General features: G+C 52.8%; 1 protein-coding gene across 2 annotated transcripts in view; it reads left to right on the forward strand.

Moving 5' to 3' along the window:
• The first annotated feature begins 2,325 nt into the window (after window positions 1-2,325).
• The window catches only part of VAV3 (vav guanine nucleotide exchange factor 3), a 263,731-nt gene continuing 239,603 nt past the window's right edge, over window positions 2,326-26,453 (forward strand). Inside the window, exon 1 of one of the 2 annotated variants that reach the window (XM_053655908.1) lies at window positions 2,326-2,780. In XM_053655908.1, coding sequence (XP_053511883.1) covers window positions 2,577-2,780 — 204 coding nt within the window. In that variant the 5' untranslated portion in view covers window positions 2,326-2,576. The remainder of the gene's footprint in view (window positions 2,781-26,453) is intronic. The other variant, XM_037152417.2, reaches the window with a different exon arrangement.

Genomic DNA, 26,453 nt, shown 5'->3' on the forward strand with positions numbered 1-26,453 from the left:
TGAGTCCCTCGTCACAGGTGCAATGAAGGTTTTCATTGGAAGCAAGGAGCCGCCGCTGACAGAATTGGTCCCTGTCGATTTTAAAGGAAAAAGACAGCGGCTAGCCGTGCGGAAAAGCCCACGGCCATCTTTTGCTGGCCTCCCGGTTTCTGACGCGGTGACAGGCTGCGCGGGGTCACTGTGGCCGCCCAGCGCCTGGCCTACTCGGAGAGGCCTGCGCGCGTCTCCCAGCCCCTTCTCTTCCAGGCCTTCCCAGTAGCATCTTCCTCCTGCCCTTTTCGCCACCTGCTAGTTTACTGTTATTTTAACAGTATTACGTTTTGAAGTCCTCCTATATATGCGTCGTAATACATATATGAATTGTAAGACGTTAAATAGGATTGGTTTACTGGTTGCTGCCTTTTTGTGAACGAAACGCGGTGGGTTGATGTTCCCCACGCTCGCACTGCGGGTTTCCTGCCTTGCATCCTGCTGAAAGGCGGGTTCTGACTGATTCGCTCTGGGGCAGCGGCCGCCTTTCTAACGAGCTCCCGGGAGCCGCTGCTGGCCCGCAGGCTGCCTTCCCAATAACACGCATTGTGTCATTTGATCCTGGCGACAACACTACGAGGTGAATGTCATTTCCCCATTTTACATACGTGGAAGCTGAGGGTTCGAGGAACTGGTTAATTTCCCCAAGGTCGTGGCCTCTCACTTAGGCCTGCCTCCCGCGAGAGTGCAGAGGGTCTGGGGTTTGGACGTGACCCAGGACACCCAAGGGCGACCTGATGCCGCCTGAAACAACGTGTGTTTTTAGTTAACTGTTTCTTTCCTTTCAAATGAATCTTCTTTTCCAGTTCGATCCCTCTTTATGTAGGATCTGGTCTTACGTGGTGGTTCAGACGTGCTGGATTCTGTCTCTGGAGGTGAGATGGAAAGCTTGGTGTGACTTGTTTGTCCACGTTGCAGTTCGGAAAACATCGTGTCCTGATGCCGTGGGGGCCGAACAGGAGAGGAAGCTGCGGGGGGAGGATGCGCGCCCAGGAAGGAAATCCGCAGGCCCCTTTATTGTTCAAGGCCCGGGGGGGACCGGGCGCCACGCTGGGCACAGGCCCGTGGGAGAGGACGCAGGCCCTGCCCTTAGCAGATCAGACGTACTTTGTAAAATAACAGTGGACCTGCTTATAAACTAACATTTTATAATAAAAAAATTTGAGCTGCAGAAATGTAATAATGAGAAATTACCTGAATTCCTGCCAACGGGATTTCCTATTTTACTATTATTTTCCTATGTTAAAAGACCTCATCTTTAAATTTAAAAGACAGAGGACCACATTTACATAGAACAGCCAGAGTTCAATGTGGTAATATCGTCCCATAAATAAATTTAAATACTGTTTTTAGTTTCGAGGGGCAGTGGGAGTAAAGGGCGCAGCATTTGGAGACCCCCCCCCCAAAAAAAAAAAAAAAAGACGATCTGAGAAATGCAAGCGCGCCGCTCCAAGCGGCGCAGGAGTTGCAGAGGCTCGTTCCGACTTCCCCCGAGGTCCCGGGGTGGAGCCCACCCGGGGCGGCGGGGCCCCGGGCCGAGAGCTGTCAACCCCGGCTGCCGACGCATGCGCAGTGCGGCCGCCGGCCTCGGTGGGCGTTGCGCGGGCCTGTTTCTCTCCTACGGGTTTTGTTCGGTTCGCACCGCGGCCAGGACCGCGGTGGTGAGCAGTTGGGGGGCCGGAGCAGAGAGGCGAAAACGGTCCCTAAGTGAAAGTCGCCTCGCGTCCAAATGGGCGCGGGTCTGGGGACAGGTTTCTGCAGTCGTCTGAACACACACACACGTTTAAGGTGCCAAAAACATCCTTCTGTGCCACCAACTCGGGGGAAGAGCGACGAGGAGCTGGGAGGGCATTTAAGGGATAGAACGGGGAGAGGGAGGGGTGCGACCCCTCAAACTTTCGGGCCTGCGTCCCCCCGGTGCTCTGCGCCCCGTTTGCGTTTCTCTGGGGACTCCGGGTGGCCCGATTCCTCCTTTGATCCTCGCAGACCCTTTGCAAAACCGCGCACACCTTTGGGGAGTTCCCGGTGGGACGCCCACCGTGTCGGAGTGATCAGCCGCGCGGCGCCCAAACCGGGAAGCCGCCCCGAGAGACAATCCCCGGACGCGGGGGGCTGGGAAGCTCCGCACCCCTGGGGGCTGGGGGTGGGCGGAGGCGCTGGGGCGCCGGGAGCGCCCTCGCCAGGCCGCCGACCCCGGGCCGGGGCGGCGCGCGCTCCCACCCGCGCCTCTGGGGACTCGCAGACGGCGAGACGGGCTGCGCGCTGGGCATGCTCAGTCGCCGGGCGCCGCGCTCGCGAGTCGGAAGCCAGTGCGCGGCCCCCGAGCCGGCCCGGGCGCTCGGAGAGCGCGCGGAACTCGCTGCGGCGGAGGCCGAGCGGCGGCGGGCGCCGGGCGGGGAGCGAGCCGAGCCTTGAGCGGGGCTCCGGATCCCCGGGCCGCGGCGCCGGCTCCCTCGCACCCTCGCCGGCCAGGGGTCGGCTGCGGCTCGCGTCGGTGGCGTCCTCGCCGCCTGCCCCGGCCGGGCCCCGTCCCGGAACCGTCGGGCATGGAGCCGTGGAGACAGTGCGCCCAGTGGCTCATCCACTGCAAGGTGCTGCCCGCCAACCACCGGGTGACCTGGGACTCGGCGCAGGTGTTCGACCTGGCGCAGACCCTCCGCGATGGAGTCCTTCTCTGCCAGCTGCTTAACAACCTCCGGGCGCGCTCCATCAACCTGAAGGAGATCAACCTGAGGCCGCAGATGTCCCAGGTGAGGGGGCCGGCGCGGGCGCCTCCGCCGCCAGCCGGCGTCTCCCATTAATCACCCGGCTAATTTCTTTGTGTGGATGCAAACGTCTAGGTGCGCCCGGCTTGCCCTGCCTCCCAGCCCTCAGCTTTGGGCACCGCTTTGGCTTTTCGTGCCTTGGCTGGGAATCGTTTCGCTCTAGCTGAAGCTAAAGCCCTGGGTCCGGAGGTGGTAGGAGGGTTTCGGAAAGGCTTTCTGCGAGGCGGGAAACAGTACTGCCGCAGGGCGCCCTTCACCTACTTTTGTGCGTGTGCGCGCGTGTGCGCGACAAAAGGAGCCTGACCCGGCTGTTTTACAATAACCAAGGAGTGGGTGCAGGGAGGCGATGGGGTGATTTTGCCTTTAGTCTGTTCTTTGGCTTTGCATTTCGTCCCTGAAAGAGGAACCATGACTTCAATGAGGACTCTAGGAAGTGGAGGGCGTCCCGGCACCGTTATCTGTACTGGATGGCCCTGGTCCAGGGGAGGGCAAGGGACCACCACACCGCGGCGCCCCGAAAGGCCCCCTGCGCGTGGGGCCGGCCGGCAAGCGGGGTGTTTGCGTGCACAGCCTTGGCGGAGGAGCCGTGTGGGAAGGAGCGAGCCCGACCTGCCTGCGCAGCGGCAGGAAACGCGAAGTTTCGCTCGAGATTCCGCTTTCCTTCATTCAGGGCTTGCTCGCCGGGGCGGCGCTCGTTCAGCGCCCGGGCCCGCGCCCTGCGGGGGCGCCTCCGCGGGAAGTTAAAGAAAGGGGGGCGACTCAGGAAGGTTGCGTGCACCCCGGAGCCCACTCAAAGGTCACAGCTCAGTGGTCCAGGACTCTCTGGATCCCCTCGGAAAGTTTTCGCGCAGAAGTCGATGTTCTCTTTCTTAATGAACAAAACAAAACAAAACAAAACACTTTCAATTTAGAAGGGGGAGGAAAGAGTCCCCACCGTGACCCATTTGAGCTCGAATCCTGCATGACATGAGCCTCGGCTCCTTAGCAACCAGAACTGTGACTTTTAATAAGCATGTTTTATTTTTTGTTTAAACAAGGAACTGACTTTATGTAATTTGCTACTATGTACTCATCTCTTCTTCTGATGTCGGTGTTTTATCAGGGTCCCTCTGCACCTCGAATTCGGCAACCTCTGCCCGTCTGCCTTCAACCTTCTGGTTATCAGCCCCCAAGAAAGCACGGGCTTGTACGTGGTGGGAGCCATGTGTTTTTAGAAGTGAGATCAGTGGTTTCAGACTCTCCCACCATAACCTGGGTGGTGCTTGCTGACTCTGTGGACCCCTCCCAGGTTGCTCCCATTCTGGATCTTCTTTTCGGGGAACTAGCGGACAGAGTCCCGTGGGCAGCTGCAGCTGGTCAGCCAGCCCCCAGCGGCCCATCCTCTGCCTGGCCTAGGGCCGTAGGAGTGGAGTGGGTCAGGATGCTGTGGCCCCCCGGCAGGAAGAACAGGACTGGGTGCCTTTCCTGAAACTTCAGTGTCCAGGGACCCTCGGGGCTTGTTCTGTAAATTGTTCTCAATAACCAAGTCCCCTGGACAGCTGAGGATCGATCTCTCTCTTCTCTGTCTCAACCTTCTAAACCGTATTCAAGTATTTATCATTGAAAATCTTTTTCAAATGTTTTGCTCTTCTCTCTGTAGCACAATCGAGATGTGGTTTAATCCTTTCGACGACTAAGGATTGCCATTATAAACAGCATTAATGAACATTGAGATTTCTGACGCTCTAGGAACTTTGCTCCCTCCTGGGGGCACCACAACGAACCAAAAGCCTCACCCTGAAGGAATCATCACTGTGCTATCAGATAAGCCACCAGCTTATCCTGAGCCAAATAGCCAGATGACCTTCCTTAGGCTGTTGTGCGTTTGGGTTCTTAAGTCTGCCCCACCCTGACCTTCCTGGTTCCAAATTCAGGGCAGTTTCTTTTATAACACCTTATGAGTGAAGGCTTCTCCCAAAAGTGAACCCTGGAAGGCTGGTACCTGGATATGGTGATCTGTTTTCCACTTGGTTCTTGGCCACATTGCCGAGAGATAAGGTTGCTGAACAGCTGAGTGCCGGACAGGTGAGCTGGTATTCTACAAGCTGTCATTACATCCTTAAATGAGACTTAGGAAATGGTTTCGTTAAACAAGCTGACTTATTTAACGCGCCTGCAAGTGTAGCATACAGCACATACTATGTAACCTAATACCCACTATTCTCAGAATTACTTGAAACATTGTTTCCCTGCTATTGTTACATTGAGAGTAATAGGTTACAATGAAAAATTTAAAACACTTGCAAGGCCTATACGTTTTTGGGAGGAGGAGGTCTCTAAATTTTTCTGCCTCTAACTACTCATGTATCTTCCCTGGTAAAGGTTCTAGATGCTCCTGGTTATAAGGTTCTTCCTCCCTCAGCTCCATTCATACTCTGTAGTGAATACCCTGGAAACCCTAACATGCGTCCCCACAGACTTACCCTTAGAATTGAGAGGTGTCATGACCAGGACCTGTGGCTTTGCCATGTCTAAGAGCCCTTCTGTTCACCCTATTTAGCTTCTACTGAAGATATTAATTTGAAATGAACATAGAGCCCATCATCTTCTAAGCCAGAAATACCTGGAAGCTTCCTAGGTTTGTGGTATTTGAGAGTGTTATGAGCAGATGTTGAGAAATGAAATCTTAAGTTTATTGACGTTTTGCTTGAGCTATGGGGCTCACCCATGTGTCAGAGGCAGAGACGAGAGAACTGGAGAGGAGTTGAGGGGGACAGGCCAGGGCATGGGGGGGGCACCACTCACGTGTGGTTCGGGAGTCCAAGCGAATAAGGTGTTTCTAGGAGAAGGAGTGATCACACATGTCCGACAGACCAAGTACAACAAGGAATGAGGATGGGATACTGTATTAAGCAAACCAAAGTTCTTTGGTGACCTTGACAGAAACAGATTTGGTGTGTGGCGGCCCGACGCCCGATTGGAGCAGAAGAGAGCACAGGACGAAAGGACCGAGGCAGCAAGCACAGACACCTCTTTGGGAGTGATTTTGCTGTAAATAGAGCAAAAAATGGGGTCATGACTAGTAGGGGACATGGGATCAAGAAAGGGTTATTGTCTTCTCACAGAGAATCATCCCTTTATACCCATGAAAAGAGGTCTTTTAGGTGTGTATGTGGGGAAAAGACATAAGGAAACGTACGTGAAGTAAACTTAGTGTCTCTAAAACTTCTTTCCACTCAGGCAGCTGCTCTTCCGAATGCCATTTCCTCTCGGAGCCATTGATTCCCATGGATTGTGCTTTTTTCACGCAATCGTTTATTCTGAGTCCAAGGGTTGGTGATGCAGCATTTCTGAAGCCATGCACCGCCTTGGTCCCCGAGGTCTCCTTCCAAGCTGGAGTCGGGGTTTGAGGTTGTTACTACTGTAGAAAAAGAGTTAAAGAGAGTTTTATTTTTGCTATCCGTAACTGTACATAGTTTTTAAAAGTATGATTACGTTTTTAGCAGTATAGTGGGCATTCCAAACACACGTCTGCAGTTCCCGCCCCTCAAACAGTGTGGTCCTGGGTGAAAACTCTTTGGATGTTAAACCAAGGAGCGGAGAATGGGCTGTCGTCGTCCAGAAGGGGTGGCGTGCCGGTTACATTTTAAAAAATATGTCTTTATTAATTATGCCATTAGTTGTTCTATTTTCCCCCTTCATTCCCTTCCACCCTGCACACCCCTCCCCCACCATTCCCCCCTTTAGTTTATGTCCACGTGTCACAAGTTCTTTAGATTCTATATTTCCCCTACTATTCTTGCCCTCCCCCATCTATTTCCTACCTACCATCTATGCTACTTATTTTCTGTACTTTCTCCCCCCTTCTCCTCCTCCCACTCCCCTGTTGCTAACCCTCCATGTGATCTTCATTTCTATGTTTCCACTCCTGATCCAGCTGTCCTTTTAGTTTGCTTTTGTTTTAGGTGTGGTTCTTAGTAACTGTGAGTCTGCTGTCCTTTCACTGTTCATCTTTTTTATCTTCTTTTTCTTAGACAAGTCCCTTTAACACTTCATACAATGTAAGGCCGGTGACATTTCAGTCCAGCTGGGATAACGCCACCGTTTAGTCTTCTCAGAGGCTCTTCGCCATCGTAACGATCCTGGACACCCTGCCGGCGTTTCCTTTCTTCTTCTGTTTTGTTTAGTGGAGAAGATGAACTAGAAACACATCGATCTTTTTAAAAAACGTTATCTCTCAACTATAGCTTACATTCAGTATTTTATATTCGTTTCGAGTGTACAGCATAGTGGTTGGACGATCACAGGCTTTACAAAGCGGTCCCCTCTTCAGGTACGCACCTGGCGCCGCACTTAGTTATGGAGGTGTTACTGACTGCCTTCCCTGTGCTGCGCTCTGCGCCCCGGGACTGATCTGTAACTGACAGTCCCTCTGTACCTCTTAGTCCCTTCACCTTTCCCCCCCAGTCCCCCAACCCCCCTCCCATCTGGCAGCCATCAGTCTGCTCTCTGTATCTATGAGTCTGTTTCTGGTGTGTTTGTTTGTTTATATAGTTCTTTTTAAAAATATTTATTTATTTTTAGAGAGGGGGAAGGGAAGGAGAAAGAGTGGGAGAGAAACATCAATGTGTGGTTGCGTCTCATGTGTCCCCCACTGGGGAGCTGGCCTGCAGCCCGGGCATGTGCCCTGACTGGGATTCGAACCAGTGACCCTTTGCTTCACAGGCCCGTGCTCAATCCACTGAGCCACACCAGCCAGGGTGTTTGTTTAGATAGTTCTTTAGATTCCACCTATAAGTAAGATCATACGGTATTTGTCTTTCTCTGTGTGATTTACTTCACTTAGCACAGTGCTCCGCAGGGCCTTCTGTGCTGTCGTAAAGGGCAAGGTTTCATCCTTTCCTGTGCCCAAGTAACAGTCTCTTGTGTGTGTGCATCGCAGCTTTATCACCCACTCGTGTGCTGGCGGGCACTCGGGTTGCTTTCCTGTCTCCCGTCAGCATCATTTTAGACTTGACAGCAGTCGGGGCCTTCCATGGGAAGGAGCTGAGGCGCACTCAGGCATCATCAGTGCTTGTCCCCGGTGCGTCCTGGATGCACCGACCTGGCTTCTCGGGGACCCAGCCGGGATGAAGGGTGCGGTCCTGAACGTCCCTGCTTCGGTGGTTGGGGGCCGTCCCGTGGCGGCCAGCACGAGGAAGCGGCCTTTTAAAAAGATGATGAAAATTATTGTATCGTGTTTATAATGCAGATGCGGCTGGTCCAGTATAGATCGCTGTTTTCCTAATTTTCAAATACAACAGACCCTTTTAAAAATTATTAATTCCGTGGCAGTTGACCTCACCTTTTTTTCCGCCCTGAAACTCTCACCACACTGCACACGCATCTCATCCTGCTGTGCCTTCACTGTTCCTTCTTGGTGTCCTTTCTGGCTTCTCTTTATCTAGACATCCCTGAAATTTTTTGAGTTTTCTCCTTTGTTCTCTTCCATATTCTTTTCCCTGCACCATCTCATGCTATGGACTTGGCGCACAGCCACAGTCCCCCAGTTATAATCGGCAGCCCCTCTCTGCTTGGCGTAGTCCTCGCCTCCTTGTTACACTCACCGCCTGGAGGGAGGGGTTCGGATCACATGACCAGACTTCCCGGTGGAAAGGTCACTCACCTGGAGGTGGAGGGAAGGGATGGGGCGGAATTGGGCCCCAGGAAGCCTGCTGCTGACTTTCGGTGAGGGGAGGGTGAAGGCAGGGAACACAAGACCAGAGACAGGGCGGGAGTGGAAGGGTAGAGTGGTTACGAAGATCGAAGAGGTAAGAGTTGGGGGGGGACAGGAAGGCCCTGCATCTAGGGCCTTTGAGATGCAGTGAGAGTAGAAAGTGTCTAGGATGAGCCTTGGGTTTCAGCCTGGGTGACTTTTCTGGACTGGTGTGTGTGTGGGGGGAGATGTGAGGGAGGGAGGTTTCTGGGGAGGGAAGGGAGTGTGATTAGTTTGGGACTGGAGTTTGAAGTGATCAACAGCGGCCTCCATAGGCTCAGGTCAGGCTTCCCGCTCCTACTGCTTCTTTCTTTCTGGCTTATTCCTCCACTGCCGCAGCCTGTAATCCAACCGTCTTTCGAAGTCTTGGTCCTGCCACCTCCTCACGGCCTTTGCGTGTCCTTTCCCTCCCACTCGGCGCCAACTCCATCGCCACGGCAGTCACTTCCGGCTTCTCCTGATCCGTGATAGGCTTTTGGGTCAACTGCAGACCTGTTTCAACCCACCTCTCTGCTCACTCCCTGCAACCCGGCTGCTGAACCCCACGGAGGAAGTCCCGTACTTCACTGCCTCTTCTCACGTTAGGTTCACGACCCCTCACTTCCAGTGGGCACCTTAGGGAACCCAGCCCTCCGGTCGGTACATTTCTCCAGAACTGCTGTGCTCAGAGTAGGGGCTGGGGACTCTGGGCCGGGCCCGAGATGCCTTTAGGAGTTCCACAAGGTCAGAACTCTTTTTTTAATATGAAGACATCATTCGCCTGTTCTCAGATTTTCTCATAGTGTGCCGTGGATTTTCCAAAGGCCTCACGATGCTGCCGATGCTGTTGCTGTGCTCGGCAATGGATTAGGTGCTTGGGTATACTTTAAAGATTTCTCTTTATATGTTAAGTGCTGATGGATATGACCCCCATAAACAAGAGCTGCTGGAGGTTCTCGATAATGATCTTCTAAGGGTAGAATGGGATCCTGAGACCAGAGAGTCTGAGGACTGCCCCAGACCGTTCACTTCCCGACTCTCCCCGACGACCGTTCGGTGCCTTTTCTTTCTGAACCTCCTGCACCCTCATCGCCACGCTTCCTCTCGTCTGGCGGCTTGCCTTCCTATTCCTCTGAGAAAGCTGTGGGCGGAGGAGCGCTCCTGCCATCCTGCGCCTGTGCCGTGGGCCCTCCTTACTGTCCTGCTCTGCGTGTGAACCAGAGGAGCTCCTCGCGAAGGCCGGTCCCTCCCCCACCATCTCCCCGTGCTTCCTGCACCCTCCGACTTCTCCTGGGCCCCCCCTTGTGCACGTGCTGATGCTCTTAGTCCCCTCCTTCGACTCAGGACATGTTCTCGAGGCAGAGCCACAAGGGCTCGCGGAGCACTGGGTGTGACAGCCAGCCGGGCGCCCGGGGCAGGTGTCAGCCAGCCTCCTCCGGGCTGTCTGACCGGCCCCGTGGACCACGGGTGAAGCCCGGGCAGGCTCCTCAGGCAGCCGCCTGGGTCTGCTCCGCATTGCGCTCCTGACCTTTCTGTGGCTTCTCAAACGCACTGTGTCGTTAAATGGCCCTCTGCCCGTTGCATAGGCCCATTTCTCTGCTGGAAATGTCCCTTCTTGTTTGTCAGGTCGAAGATTGGGTTCTAGGGCCCCCCTGGCCGTGAGGGCTTTGTGACTCTGTCCCAGGCGTGGCTGGCCATGCGCTGCCGTGTGCCGCCCTGTCTGGTGGGCACAGGTGGAGCCAACATCCCCTGCCCCGTGTGGCTCTCCCTTCCTTCCTTCCTTCCTTCGATTTTATTTATTTATTTTTTAGAGAGAGGGGAAGGGAAGGAGAAACACAGGGAGATAAACATTGACATGTGAGAGAAACATTGATCGCTTATGTCTTGCACATGCCCCAACTGGGGACTGGCCCACGACCCAGCCACACGCCCTGCCTGGGAATCCAACCAGGGACCCTTTACGTTGCGGAACAACACACAGTCCACTGAGCCACCCTGGCCGGGCAGTGGTTTCATTTGTCGCCCTTCCAGGCTGCGACCTGCCTGAGGTTGCCCCAGGTGTCCTCGTCCACACACATCTCCAGACACTGACCCAGGGCCGTCTGGCACGCCCTCACCCCACTGGGCATGCACTAGGTCATTGATAATGGATTGCAGATGCTGACTCTTTGTGTACCACCTTTCAAACATATCTGTGTAAATTTTAATGGTAAGATGCATTCAGCACCACGTCATTAAAAAAACAACCACCATGTTTATCAAGTGGCTTTACAAACAATAACAACACACCACTTTCACAATAAACGAGCCTGCCTCCCAGAGTGCTTGTGAGGACCGAATGAAGGACCTAGCCTGTGACTGGCACATGTGAAGGCCCAGTACGTGTTAACGTTAACCCTTTTCACTCTGATTATCACTGCTGCTTCTGCAGAAACAAACGAGGTGGTGTGTTTCCACCGGCTGTGAATTACCTAGTCGTCACAGGCCAGGAGACGGGCCCTGCTATTGGTGCCCACGTGACAAAGACTCTCCCCGGCCAAGGGGAGGTTAGTGACTCGCACAGACATGTGGTTCTTGGCGGAGCCCGGACTGGAATCAGAACATGGAAGTGAACCGTGTTCCCGCCGGCGAGGCTGCCGGCACTTTCGACTGTGGCCTGCAATGCAGCTTCTTTTCCTGTTGCCTTGCTCTCCTGTGGCATTTCCATGGAGAATATTCTGGTGGATTCTGGTGGGTTCTGGTGGGTTCCGTGGCTGTTGATAACAGCACTTCCATACTAGTCTGATTTTGGGTTGTGATTTTCTTTTGGAATATTGACTGTGCCACCTGGTTGATTTTATGCACATCACGCCGTTCGTTCGGTGTAACTCGGGAGGCGGACTGTCAATGGCTACTCGATGATGGCAGGAAATAGAACCAGATAGAAAAGTCGAGGAAAGTTAATGAGAGAAAAGAACAAAATGAGGGGAGCGGGTCCTTTTGGATGTCCTGTGACAGCTAATCTCTTTCATTCAAAGTTTTATTTCTCCATTAAAACAATTTCTGTCAGTATTATTCCGTACTAGCTCAGGTGTACAGTGTGGTGGTTAGAGAGTCACGCACCGTGCACAGGGTGCCCTGGGGTTTCCAGTCCCCACCGGGCGCCGGGCACAGTTACCACGATAGTATTGGCTGCCTTCCCCGCGCTGTACCTTACATCCCGGGACCACTTTGTGAGCACCGAGTGTGCTTCTCAATCCCCTCGCCTTCCCCACCCCCGGCCCCACCCCCTCCGGCAACACCAGTCCGAGCTCTGTGCCCCGGAGTCTCTTTCTGTTTCGTTTGCTGCTTTCAGTTTTATATCACACATACGAGTGAAGTCATATGGTCCTTGTCATTTTCCCATCTGCCTTATTTTGCTGAGCATGATTCCGTGAAGGCCCACCCACGGCGTCGCCAGTGGCAGCATTTGGTCCATTCTCATGGCTGAGTCGCGCTCCGGTGTCTGTGCAATGATGTGCCGCGTCTTTATGCCAGCACTTGTCACTCAGGGGTTTCCATGTCTCACCACTGCAGCTAACCCTGCATCGGACTCAGGGACACGTGGGCCTTTGTGAGTCGTGTTTTCAAGCTTTTCGAGGGGATACCCAGAAGAGGGAAGCCTGGGTCATATGGTTATTATTAACCGTTGTGTAGAAGGCAGGGAGCCCTCACTTCATGTTGTCATCAGGTCTGTGACCTTCAGTGAAACATCTAAGGACACCAGCTTCACCAAAGACTAAGTGACCTAAACGAGTCCAGCCCCACGGCATCTCACCGATGTTATTTGAGGAGCTGCTGTATTGTTAGCATTGTACCTACCCCCTTCTTTCCCTGTTAACGCGGCCCCTGCCTGCTGTTAAGACTGGGCTGCAAGTTTAGCTTCTGCCTCCTACGCTCTCAGCCTTTAGTGAGCAGAACACTAAATGGCAAAAAACTAGCGGCTTTTGATTTTCTATGGAAAAATTATTTTAGAATTGTATTGTGAACTGCTATCCGAATGCACTTTCAAAAATCTGTGTTGCAAGAAGCCCAGCCCGTGTCTGAGTTGCTTGCCTAACAGGAAGTCAGCAGCATATGCCACCGGCCTGGGAGTTCTCTAAAGGGTCAATTAATATGGCATATTTAATGAAACACTTGATATCTACCTTTCATGATTTTCAAAGTGCTCCTCTTAAAATAGCTCTGTAACAGCTGGTCTGAATAAACATGCATCCCGCCTCTATGCCCTTCTCTGGCAGGGGGGTTGGGGGGCGGGGTTGGTGGCAGTGGGGGGGGGCAGCACGGTTTAATGAAGAGACACTGGGAGTCAAGGGCCTGGGGGCCTGGTCCCAGCTCTTTATCTAACGCGTGGCTTAGTGAACAGTAGCTGCTTCTCTTTGTCTCTGCCTTCCATACTTAGAGCATCAGCAGCAAATACACATCCAATAATATGCTAAAGAGCAGCTCCGTTTTTTGAACACACATTTAGATCTCACTGGGGAGGCACAGTGGTTCCATGCACAGAGCTCGGGGACAGGCAGACGAGCCTGGATTCCAGCTCCGCCGCGAAACAGCTCCACGGCCCTGGGAAAGGAAATAGTAAAACCTTTGCAGGATTGTGGTGAGAATTACATATGTAAGATGCCTGGGGCATAGTAGAACTTACCCAAGATTTTATTTCCTTCTTCCCGCCCCACTTCCTGGATCCTCAAAAGTCCAAGAGGCAGGAAAAACAAGGTCTTATCGCTGCTCCACAGAGGAGGAAATTGAGATGCGCACTGGCAAAAGGACTGTTCTCAAGGTCACACTGACAGGAAGCGGTGAGCACAGGGCTTGAGTACAGTTGTCCTAATTCCAGAGGCAGCGAGGCTGCTCCTTCCTACTCCCAAGCTCAGTGGGTAGATGGCCAGTTGCATGAGCAAAGGGCGGGGGAAAGGGCTTGGAGAAATCAAGGCCTGGTCAGCTCATGTGAAATGACATTGCATTATTCTGCACCGATATTTCCTGTCTTGAAAGCAGGAACAGCTAAAATAATGAAACCAGTTTTCACTTACCTGGTCGGATGATCTAGTCCGTGGACGATTTGCCGCTTGGTAATTTCATGGCTATTCTGCTTTCTGTTTGGTTCTGTTTCCATGACAGTTGGGGCATATGATTTCATGGGTTAATTAAATCACCAGTTTATCTACTAACTATTAGGTTTTCTAATAGATGCTGAAGATTGAATAAAACTCAGTCTCTGACCCTGTGTTGCTTTTAGTCTTCACGGCATGAATTTTACCTCCCACCTGCCCTTAGAAAAGAGAGACGGGAAGGGAAATTGAATTCCAGTGAGTGGTTGTGGCGAGTGGTATGGGCGAGATGCTTTTTTGGGGGGGGGTGCATGGTTAATTTTCTACTCACAGGGTGTGACGCTGCTGTCACTAATGTGTGTATATGCATGCGTGCGTGGCTCAAGGTCTTTCTCCCCTCATAGTCATTTGTCTGGCCCCTCCTGTGTGCGGGGCACCAAGGGCACAGAGAGAAATCAGATGGAGTTTCTGCTTTTGGGGGCTGGGAGCCAGACTTGACCTTGGAGTCAGGTTTTGCAAGAATGCAGAAAGGAAGTCACTGGATGCCACAAGGCTGGTGCAGAAGTGCAGGCAGCTGAGTGCGGCCGAGGAGACCAAGAAGAGGCCAGAGAGGCGAGTGGTTGCCGGAGAGGAAGGAGGTTTGAGAAAGAAGCCTGGGTGAGGAGAGCGTGTGAGCCGAAGAATGTGCAAGGACCTACAGACCTCAAGTGGTGTCCCCAGCCAGACAGTCATCCTGAGAAGTGACGAAATATCCTTCATGACACAGAGACCGGAGTGTGGCCGTACCGTTCGCATTGGGCAGTGAAGACATGAACTTGCATATCTCGGGTGGGCTGTCCTCCTGAATGTCATACACGTTGGGAGAACAGAGACTGTAACGAGAGTCAAACGCTGTGTGGGCATCTGAAGTGGAGGGTTCGAAGGTGGGGCCTGCTCTCGCTTTGTCCCTCCAGCCTCCCGAGTTGCCCCTCTCCTTCCCTCACACCTCCCTGAGGGACCTTCCATGATCCTCCCTGTGCTCTTCAGTTTGATTGACGTCTCTCCCTTCCCTGGTCCATTTGTTCCTGGTTGCATGGTCCTAGGTTCTGTCTGATTCGGTGCTCAGTCTTTCACTTACACCCCGAGTTTTCTTTGCCTCTGGGACCTCAGGGGGCCACTCACCCCAGCCCTGGAGCACCCTCCTCCACAGGCCCTCTGGCCTTTGCTTTTGAGAGGTCAGCATGCCCGGTGCCTGCCTCGCCAGCTTGCTTCCACTGCCTGGCTTCACTGCAGTTAATGCTGGCCACATTCACTCACCTCCGTGATGCTTTGGGGTCCCCCAGTCACACGCCAGCCCTCTCCATCCCGGACACTGGGAGGCCCCCACCCTCCCCCGGTCCCTGCAGCTTTGCCCAGTCCTCATCATGACCACCCAGTGCTCCTGCGTGTTGACTTGTCCTCAGTCTGTCCCCTCCACTCCCCAGGGGGGTGACCCTTATTATTGTCACTAAAGAAGCAACTGTTCCAAACTCTGCAAGTCACATGTGTACGTATGAATACTTTGCTCCCTGGTTTCTGAGAGAGAGAGTTCTGGGCCCTGAAGGGAGTGTATTGGAATCCCAGAGAGGGCCAGGGGTCGGGAGAACCTGAATTCTGAGAAGGGGGGCGCAGTCCACCGGCAGTGCGGTTGTTGGTTTGTGGTCTCTGCAGCCCAGATGGGCCTGAGCGAACACTGGCCTGCAAACCAGAAGCTCCCGAGTCACCTCTTTCAGTTCCCAGAAGTACCAACTGAGGCCACCTGTCCCCTCTGGCAGCCTGCTCACGGTATCTGCTCATTCTTGCAAGCCTCTTTTATTATTTTTGGGGGTAACATTATCATTCAATTAGCGCGAATCTCACTTAATCATGCAAGCAGGGCCTGACAAGGAAAGTGAATGTAGAATAATTCTGTCGCTTATTGATAGTCCAAGATGGAGATTCAGCAGAAGGTGATTAAATTCCCCGGCCTTGGGCCCTCAAACAGAAGAATGTGGCTGTTGGTTAAGAGACTTAGGAAGCTTAGGTCACGGTCAGCCACGCAAACAGTGCTTGCCTCCACATTCTTTATGATGACAAGGACTTGGAAATGGAATCCTGCCTTTGCCCATAAACCCGGGGACTCAGGGACGTGTAGCAGTTCCTCCGCAGTGTGGGGGAAGCGGGACTTGAAACCTCTGGGGTGCCGAGTGAGCATAATCGATTTGGGGGCTGCCGGAGATGCTGTTTAAGGGGAGAATGTGACAGGCCCGCCGTTTGCTCATGTTAGTTTTGTTTCTGTGGATTCTGCAAGTGTGAGGCTGGACCCTCGAGATTATTCGGTGGCTTTGATAGTTAAACTCGTATTGAATTCTCAACCTTTTTGAATGCACGCTTCCATTTAATGACCTTAGTTAAGAGAAAAGCAGTGAGACATTTTGTAAAGGAGCTAATTTTTTTTCCTTCAATGTTTAATAAATGGTTCACCAGTTTCAGTGGTGTACATGAATACATTTCTAGTCTATCTGGCTAGCACTAAGCTATTTAGCATCCTTGTCCATTTGGTTACTACTTAAAGCCTTTTTGGGGGTTTATATAAAATAACCTAAATTTAAAAAAATGCAAAATAGTGAGTGATACAGCTCTCACTTCTCTACAGAAGAAGAGATAAAAATATGTTTTTAAAATTCTACGCAAATGCAATAAACTAAGCTTAATTGACGCTTAACCATCAGAGAGTTCCCAGATTCTGACTGCAAGCCTACGGATTTGATTTACGCACCGTTCCAGTGAACAGCGCCGTGTAGTAGAAAGCACATGGGCCCTGGGCCCATCAACTTGGCTTTGAACCCTAGCTCAGCTGCTTAGAATCTTGGGCAACTTGACAGCCCTGATCTTGGGTTTCTACATTTATTAAATAGAGAGAATAACACCGTTTACAGTGTTGTAAGGATTAAATTAATTAAATCAATGCATATTTAGAATTTGGCACTTGGAAGTAGTCAATAAATGTAGGCTTCATTCCTTTTCATCAGCCTGTTTTGTTTTTTTTTTAAGTTCAAGGAGATTACAGGTTGCAAGGTAAAAGGAGAAGGAAGAAGAGCTGAGAGTTAGGTTGGCAAGAGTGCACACTATAAATCTCGACTCAAGAACTCAGAAACTGCATTAATCGAGGCCTATAGGGAGTGCAGCCTGGCTGAGTCACAGACCGCCCAAGCCTCCGTCTGGGGAAGGGTGGTCCTGTTTGAACGGACCATTGCAGTAACTGCCTTCCCTGTTCAAGGAGTTGCACCGTCGTGGAGCTGGAGAAGTCCTCAGAGGTCACTCCAGCTCAGCCCCTTGGCATTAAACGCGAGCAGTCGCAGGCTTCTGCTGTGGGCGACGCTGGGCCCAAGGTCACTTGTTTTCCTGAATCATAGCACATTGCTTTTTTCATAATAGGTCCTCAAGAGAAGTTTAAATCCTGTTATTTGCTAAATAAAAAAATTACATAAGAAAGATTGGAGAGTGCTTGAGTTCAGACTGTCTTGTGTGAAGTACTTACAAAAGCCTTATTCTTTCCTGTCCATCCGTCTACCCACCCGTCCATCCATACAGGGGAGTGGACATGGGGATATGCCCTTCTGGCTTTGAGCTCAGAATGCCCCGGGAATGTTGACAGAACGAGGAAATGGTTAAATGACCAACGCTGAGCAACTGAAGACCTGGTGCTTCAGGGAGCAAACTCCCCATTGTGGGCAGACCCAGCAGTTGGGGGCCACTCGGTTGCTGGGGCGGCTGGTGTCTTGCTCCATCAAACCAGGTGACTCAGTGTGCCTCAGGGTCCCAGCAGTGTGGAGATTCACTCCCGGTGATGCCGACACATGCATGTGTCGTTTCTCCGAGACATGGGTTGTGTGGAATTGGGGGCTGCTTGTACTTCGTCTTTAACAGAGTGACTGTGGGCAAGTCCCTTCGTGTCTCAGCATCTTCCTTGTCTTGCCAGTGTGACAGGCGTCCGCCACCCCGCTGAGCGTCTGCAGCATAGCAGACCTGGTGGGCCCTTCGTAATAACCCGACGGCCTTTTCCTTCTCCCACCCCCTCCTCTAATCTCTTCACGGTACAGGGCTGGACCCCTGGCTCTTTTGGGGTGATGGCGTTTTGTGGGGCCACAGCAAATGTTTCTTTCCTGTTGAATTCTCTTTCCGTAGATGTTTCCTTTAGAACCATCTAGGCCTCTGGGGTTGTGGCTTGAAAAGTGACTTCATTGACAAGAGTTTCATGTGTCTGCTACATGTGACAGCTGTGGTGTAACGAGAGAAAACCAACAGTTCACCTGGAACTGGGGGACTTGTACTCTAGTCTGGTCCTGTCTTCGAACAGCTCTGCACTCCGAGCCTCTCGCTGCTCCATGTCTCTGAACCCCCCTCTTCGCTGTGATAACCAGGGGGTGGCCCTGGGCAGTGAAAAGATCATGGAGGTGCTGCTAATTAGCTGTCTGACCGAGGTTGGCTCCTCCCCCCTTTCTCTGCACCCTAAGCTGCCTCCCAGAACAGCCCTGTGCTGTAGGTTGGCTTGAGGATGCGATGAGATGATGTACCACAGGTTCCTGCCCCGGAGCCCTGGTCAGAGAGTGGCAGTAGTAGTCCTTTTCCTTACTGCAGTTTTGCTTAGTATCATTAATGCCGATTTCCCTAGATGGTTGTGAGAGTCAGTAAGAGAATGTAATTATTACAGTTGAAGAATTATGAAAGATTGAATCATTTTTTTTTCAGGAGCATGTAGGAATTGAAAACGGAGTACTATGCAGCTGTGAAAAATAACACACTGTTCTCTTTCTTAATCTGCCCCCTGCTTATTTTATCAGCCACTGGGGTCACTTCTAGTATTTCTCTTTTGTAGATACCATGGTTATAAATGTCCTTGTACAGGTCACTCCCCACCTTGGGATCATTACTTTTTTATTTTCCAAAGTGAAATTTCTAGGCTCAAGTCTACAGACATTCTTTTGCAGCTCTCGTAAACATACTGTCAGATGGTCTGCGGAGAAATATTTCTCGTTGACAAAAACAAAAACAAAAACGAAAAAGGCCCAATTTCCAAACTCTTTGTTAAAAATAAGGATCATTTAGATGTGATTCCCATTTTAGCCACTTATTTCCTGGATGGCATTGAGCAAATTACTTAACCTTGCTGAATCTGTTTTTCCACCTGTAAAATGATGGTGTAAGTAGCCGTGTCTCCCTACCTATCAAGCACGTGCTTGGTGGGCGGGAGGTGTTTCGTGCTCGCCCGCATTGCTTGTCTAGAATCTGTCCGGGCTCCTCTCCAGCCCCTTATCTCGGACCACTGCCTCCCAACTGGGCTCCCTGTGTATATTCTCCCTCACACCAGCATGGTCTCCCAACTGTATCTGCAGTCATCGTAAGACACACACACACATCTGACCATGCAAGCCCTTTTAGGACTCTGGGAGCGCTGCCGTAAGCTTTGCACGTGGCGGCTGGAGACCTGCAGGAGGGCCTTTGAGGTCTGACCTTGCCCTCTTCTCCAGCCTCATTTCCTCTCCTGATCCTTCTGCAGCCTAGCTGGGTACTTTTCCATTTCCAAAGTTTCACCCCATCTTTTTTCCTCTGGACACCCACCTGGCCTTTGGTCCTATTTCTTAGCTTCAAAATTCCTCTCTTCCACCACTCGTCGTCCGGAGGAACATGCGTCATGGGGTTGATCTTCCTGCTAAACCCACGCCCGGTGACGGCCCACTTAGGTTCTAGTCGCTGCTGTGTTCCTGGGGCTGGCACGAGGACTGCACGCGGTGCTCGGCAAATCTTTAGGAATGTATAAATAACGAACTCCGTAATGACTGTCATTATTGCGATAAACAGAGAGGAGAATCTTAGGTGTCATTTGCTAAAAGCCTTTGTGATTTAAATTGCTCTGTGCAGTTAAGTATCCAGCTATTTTCTAAGCACCTTTTAAAAAGCCCAAGTGTATCTTGCCATGAAGATCTCGCCTGCTTTTCCCTCATCCACTGATTCCTCTGTACCAGGGCGAGCGTGCGGAGAGGAGGACGTGTTCTGGTAGCAGCGTAGTTGAGCTGCAAGCCGCCCTCAGCCAATACTCCTCATCCGAGACCTAGTCTCCCATTTCCCGAGCCGTCCAGGAGGCTGGGTGGAGAATCCGCTGAGTCAGACTGCAGAAGGACTGGCTGGTCTTGCACATTCCTAAGAGACTTAACACCTCCGGCCACTTGGGGTGCACTCCCCACACCAGGAGCTCCTTTATCTTGCACGGTTAACTTCTGCAAGTTCAAAACTACATCGTGTTCATCCCCAATCAGATTCCTTCTTTCACACACTCATTCATTCAGCCAGCATTTACTGAAGCGTTACAGTCGAAGCTCCCGTTAGCCACTGAGATGGCACGTGGAAGGACCTCGGGTTCTAAGAGCGGTGTGCTCTGGAGGGTCCGCTCTGCCCATGCTTCCTGGTTCCCTGCAGGAGACCACCTGGGAAAGTTCTGGAGTCACAGCGGGTGTTTGTGACTCAGGCTCTTCTGGGTCTTCTCTTTGAGACCGACTTACATGCCCAGTGTGGGCTGGTTTTCTGTTCTCCTCTCATCTGTAAGTGAGGCTCAGCGAGGTGCCGTCTTCACGGAGGAGGCCTGCCGTTTTGTCTGTTCGTTGGCTTGCTGGTTTGTTTTGCTGGGTCACACGAGAGGAGAGCCTGCACCCTCTGAGCTACACTCGTCAATATGTATTAGCTTTTACCTGTAAAAAGTCCCCGCTTTCATCTGCCTCCTGCATCTGTTGTACCCGTGCTCACTGGGTTTTGACCTTGGGGGACTGAAGCCGGTGTGACCTGGCCCACAGGCAGGTGGCTTCCCCGAGTGCAGCTGTGGGTGCTGTTCCTTAGGCCTCAGCAAGCGCAGGACGGCCTGGTCCCAGCCGGGCCTTGTGGGTGGGTGGAGGCTCCAGTACCCTGGGTTTTGTGGGTACAGCTTGGACTGGTGTTGTAGGTGAGGCCGGGGAGGGGGTTGGTCCTTTTTAGTTCCACCTGGGGTGGAGCAGCGTTTGCCGCTTTGACTGCGTTGCGGTCAAAGCTGCACATAGGCCAGATGGTGGAACTGCAGAAGGGGCAGAGGTCTAAGAGTTACTGTGGTGCGAGGCGCTTCCTTTAAACTGTGCCAACGAGGCTGAGGTGGGAAGTGATACATCGGCTTTACCACATTCAGTTCATTTCATTCCAGGCCAAAGGAGGGCCCTGGAGGGACTGAACTTATGTAATTTTGTGGTTTATCTCGGATTTTAATAGACCACCCATCATGGGACTCACCTCAGTTGACCCACGCAGAGTGGGCCCAGAAGGCAGCCTCCCTGCAGGCGGGCGGGTCTGGGAGGCCAGCCCTGGACGAGCTGAGCGGCGTCCTGCCGGGCCCTGGACGAGCTGAGCGGCGTCCTGCCGGGCCCCGGAGCGTGGCCCTCATCTTCAGCTGAGGCTCCTGCTCCCCGAGGCATGAGTTGTGTTTGCTCTGCGTTGGTCGATTGTGTAAGGTCTGCCCACTGGACCATAGAACTGTGACTTCACCTATAGAAGAGTTGTAGAACAAAAAGAAAATATTTTTTGAAGTTTTCAATTATAGTTTACATTTAATATCATTTTGTATTTGTTTCAGGTGAGCAGTTGTAGATTTCCTTATTTGGCAAATAAGAAATGCAGCCACCCTAACCTTAAGAAGTACGTACGTGCTGCTTTCACGGGTTTGTACAGACGGCTGGGTCAGTGCAATTACCACTGCGAATGCAAGTGTGAAGAAGAGGATTATGAAGGCCTGTGCCCGACCCCTCAGATTGAGGGGGATGACAGTGGTCTGGAAAGCGTGCTTTGGCTTTATCAGAGAAGGAGCAGCATCACCGAAGAGGCTAAGGCAGGACGAAGGTTGACACAGCTCAGGAGAGAGGAAGGGGAAAGGGGGGCAGACAGGTGGGAGAAGGAAAGGAGGTCCCTGCAGCCTGCTGAGTACAAAGGGCAACGGGGCCCGTAGCAACGCAGCCAGTGATAGCAACAAGGTCCTTACGACAGCAGCAAGATCTGGGAGGTTTTCACAAGGACCCACAAAATACCTCCTAGCGCCCCTTTGGAGATCCAGCCCAGTCTGCAGAAGGAACAGTGGAGAAGGGATTTGCATAGCTCGGGGCTCAGTCTGGTTTTGCATTCTGTACCCTGCAGACAGAGTTTTGCTAGTAGAAGTTGCAATGCAACTGACTTTTTTTCACTTTGGAGCCTGGCCAGGGCTTACGTGTGCCCTGTGGGGTTACCTCCTTCTAATACTATGAGCATTTTCCTCTCCCAGTGGGCTGTGCTGGTGGCCCTGGTTGCAGAAGACTGGCATTCGAGAGGGAAGGCCTTAGGCTGTCAGCAGGCAGTAGTGGGGCTGACTGAGTTTCAAGGTGACATGTTACTGTCATTGGGCAAACTGGTGTCTAATCACCTGTGCCCTGAAGGCTCCTGCTCAGGCTCTTTATGGAGTTGGGGCTCCAAGGGAAGGTCACGAGGAAGAGGAGGCACAGGCTAGGGGAGCCGCCCACCCAGGTTGCGCTAGCTGTGGCCTGTTGTGAGTAGCCTGCTAGCGGGGAACATCTAACTCAGGAAGGTCAGCCGTTCATTTCCACCCACCCGCGGGGGCTCTAAAGAAGCAGAGAAGGTCACAGAGGAGCTTCTGCGTCGTTCTCAAAAGAAAGTGGGATCAGCAGAGAAAAATGAAATGTGAAGGGAAAGTTCTATTTCTGGCAAAAAGAAAAAAAATGAGGGAGGGGAAAAAAGTGGCACCAAGGACCTGGTCACTGTGACGCACAGGAACTCGAGTATCCCGTCTGCAGGTGTAGCCCCTCCCAGGGTTCAGGAACCATGGAAGCGGAGGCTGCTGAGGCCCCAAGGGAGGAAATGTGGGGACTGAGAGACCTTCGTCCTTAGGAAGCAGGTCTCACAGCCTGAAGCAGTCACACAGGAAGGGCAGCTGGTACGGAGGCTGTGGCACGAGACTAAGAATCCCTGCCTCTCAAAGATGGCGAAGACCGCAGGGCAGAGCCCCCCGCAGCTCAGTGCTCCGGTGGGCTGCGGGGCCATGGAGCAGCTGGGCGCAGAGGCCTCGGGTCCAGGCAGGCTGGGTGAGGGCGGTCCGCAGTTCTGCCTGAGGGACGGGGGCCCCCTCTGCAGATTTCTCAACTTGGAAAGGAGGCCGGTCTCCGAGAGAAGACGCTGTACCCGCTGGATTTTCTCTCCAGTGGCAAATGCACTGAAGCCCAAACCAACCTGCTGGGAGATTTCACCTCGCTGAGTTTTTTTTTTTTAAATGATGGTAAAACACACTCGACCTAAAATGGACCGTTTTAACTATTTCGCAGCATAGCTTTCTGGCATCACGCGCACTCACAGCGTTGTGCCGCCGTCTCCACCACCCGGGGCGTGTTCATCTCCCCCAGCTGAAACCGAAAGGACCCATTCAACCCTGACCCCCAGCCCCGGACAGGGGCCAGGTGTTTTCTGCCTCTGAGCTTGACTCTCCAGGTACCTCATCGCCGTGCAGTCGTAGAATATTTTGTGACTGGCACGTTGTGGAGGCGTGTGCCGGAATTTCCTACCTTTTTGAGGCTCAGTCATCGTCTGTTGCATGTGTATTACCCCGTCTTGTTTACTGGTTCACCCATCCATGCATCCTTGCTCCCTGGTTAATTTTGAAGCTCTGGGAAATTGGTGTAGAATGCCGGGCACCCGGGCGAATGTTTGTGTTCTTTGTTGACCCTTCAGCTGTTAGAAGCACCCGCGTTTCTGTCTTTGGAAGCAGTTGAATGGACCTGGACTGTGCCAGATACTGGGTTCTGGGATGCTTCTGCTTGGGGCGGTCGTCCCAAGGCCTGAGGATTGACTTTTCCTCTTAAATTGGATGCGCGTGAGGCCGGTGCCTGTGACTCTTTGAGTTCTTTAAATGTGGAGACATACAGAGACTCAAGACAAAGCTGGATCAATGTCTGGGACCCGGAAGGAACTACACTTGCCCCAGGGCAGCTGGGAGCTGCTAAAAGAAGCACAGAAACCAAACCAAGCGGCAGCAGCCCCCCTGCAACTCTCCCCAGACACTGAGAACTGCTCCAGCCGAGAGAGGACAGAGTAGGGGACCCGAGAGGCCGTTTGGCCTTTGTGTGGGGTGCTCCAGAACCCTCCCTGCCCGACCTCTTATTCCAGCCACAGCTGCCACGCCCAGGCCCACTCAGGCTTCCATGGACTTCACCGGGGACCCGGCGAGCACCTGGCCCGGGGTCCCACCTCCAGACACACACACACATCAGGTCCCTCGGCAGGGTGTCTGGTCTTGTGCTGCAGGCCCTGCCAGTGGTGGAAATCCTGTGGTTTCCCGCCCTCGGGCCCCATTTCCACCCACCCCTCCCTCCTCTTCCTCAGCATCCCTTCCCAAACTACATAAATACCTGCTTGCTAGTGTGTGTCTCACCCTCTGCTTTCTGGGAAACTCAGACCAAGACAGACTCTGTATGTATGTAAAGGCAAGATCATTTGAGTCGGGAATTGAATTCCTTTGCAACTGAACATTTTCGGACTTAAACTTGCAAGGAGACTTTAATTTTTGGACATCCGTGTTTTACTGGAAAACAGACTGGAAGGAGGTTTATGTTTAGATTTCGGAGCTCTCTGTTGCCTTTTATTTCTGCAGTTATCTGGTGTCCTGATTCAGGTCCGCTGCAGACCCCCTGGTGGTTCACACAGGGCCGCAGAGCCAGGCACGGCGACCAGAACGAGAGTAGGGGGTGGGTTACTTTCACCGTCGGGCTCAGCGAGGCCTTCCCTCGGTGGTCCTGAGACACTTCCCGGGGGTCTGCGGGCGGGCGGCACTGGCAAGCGCCCAGCAGAGTGGGAATGGGTCTGCTGCAGGGGTCTGGCATTTCTTTCCTTTGAGGGCAGCCAGCCACCCCTCTGGTGTCCCAGGGGCTTGGCCAGTTAAACAAAACTTCAAGGGACTGTTAAGGTGGCTACTTATGCCCCAGTCTTTGGAGGAGGGGCACTGGTGTAAACTTCCTGGGTTTTCCCTCCGGGCGCTGGACTTAGGCTTGTGTGGAGGCCCTCCCTGGGCCTCCCTTTGCCGCTCACCCGCCTGCCTGCAGGGAAGGTGCCTGCAGGTCTGCTCTCCAGCCTCCCTCCCCCCCCCCCCCCCCCGTGGGCTTCAGCTGTGAGACAGGCTTTGGGGAGCCCATTCAGCTGCACTCCTAAGCTCTTCCTCCTAGTACGTTTTTAAGAGGAAAAAATGGACATGTTTACCTCACTCCATCTCAGGCACCCTCCGCGAATTTGGCTCTGAATTCAGATGGAGCGTCATTTATCAGGTCCTCTGCATTCCTCGCAGCCGGGCATTCGAAGCTCAGAGGCTACGGGGCATTCTTGTGCTGTCACCGTGGTAAGGACATTCAGGCCAAGTCTCAAAGTATAAAGGATGGAGGCCATTAGTGTCTGGGGAGGAGGGGCCTTCAACAGAGTGAGTACCCGTGACCTACGCAAACAATAAGTGGAGCCCAAACTAGCCACCCTTCCCTCATCCCATTTATTTTTTTTTCTTTAGAGGTGGAGGTGATTAACATAGTAATGGGCTTACTTCGTTTTCACTACCTGGTGATCAGTTATGCATGCTCCCTTGCAGTCTTGCTGAGCACAGGCTAAGGGAACTTCATTTTCCATAGGGGACAAGCCGTCCTTCTCATTGTTCTTTTCTTCTCTGGGTATTTATTCAGTGCCCAGCACAGTGGGTGCCTTTGAGGGACTACCTGCCGTGTTACATGTGGGTGCTCGGAGACGTAGGTACCCAAGGGTGGCACGTTTGGGCTCAGTGCCGTGGGGCAACAGTGCACCCACGGCTGGGCTGATCCCGGGGGGAAGCTGGGAGGACGAGGACAGCCAGTCCTGGCCTGGGCCTGTCGGAGTTGTTTTCCTGGCCCAACTGACCACGTCCAGTGAGGGGACTGCTGTTCCTGCTGTGTGTTTCTTTCTCTTTTTTCCCCGTTCCTCCCTCTTTCCTGTCCACCTACTGCTTCTTTGGGGGACCATGTCGGTCTCCCAGGAGTTCATTCTCCGTGTCCTGCGAGGGTCCCCGTCAGAGAAGCCAGACCCCTGACGGCCTCTGGCCCCTGCCTTTATGGTCCCGCCTGGCAGCTTCCCCCACCTCTGGCTGGACGGCTGGACTGCCAAAGGTGTTCTCCGCCCTGCGCCTGAAGGGTAGTGGGGGGAGGCGAGTCTTCAAGTTGGGTCAGGGGTCCCTTCCACTTCCTTAGGGTCACTGGTTCCCCATTTTCATCCCCTCCCCCCTCCACGGACCTGTTCACATTTCAGGGTCCAGAATGAGGGGCAAGGCCTGAGGTCTGCACCGGACATGCTAAGGGGACTGCCACGCCCCGGCGTCAGGGAGTGAATCCTGTGATGTCAGAAAGCGAGGAGGCGAGGCCAACAGGATTTCACTTCCCAGCTGCTGCTGCTGGTTTTTTTGAAGTGAGGGCTGTTGGCCGCTGGCTTTATTGATTTGCCAGAGTGCATTCTACGTTCTAAAGACTAGAAACCGTAATGGGCTACCTTTGAGAAATGTAGCTGTGGCGCACCTAGTCCGAAACACCTGTCTGGGACTACAGTGACACCCGTGTCCTGTGAGCGGTCTTGCCGCCTTTTATGAAGTTGTTGGGTCTGCCTCCGAAAGCCTCAGGATGAGCTTTTAGAGCTTTTTGGCCCTAACATTTGGAAGTGGGGTTGTTATATGCAGGGTCCGGCACAAATGACGCCCCTGTTTTATTACGGAATCCTAAACATGTCATTCCGTAACATAACAATACCACACTCAAACACACCATA

This window comes from Artibeus jamaicensis, unplaced genomic scaffold (genome assembly GCF_021234435.1).
Source record: "Artibeus jamaicensis isolate MK-2021 breed Jamaican fruit bat unplaced genomic scaffold, CSHL_Jam_final scaffold_1689, whole genome shotgun sequence".
Taxonomy (NCBI): Eukaryota; Metazoa; Chordata; class Mammalia; order Chiroptera; family Phyllostomidae; genus Artibeus; species Artibeus jamaicensis.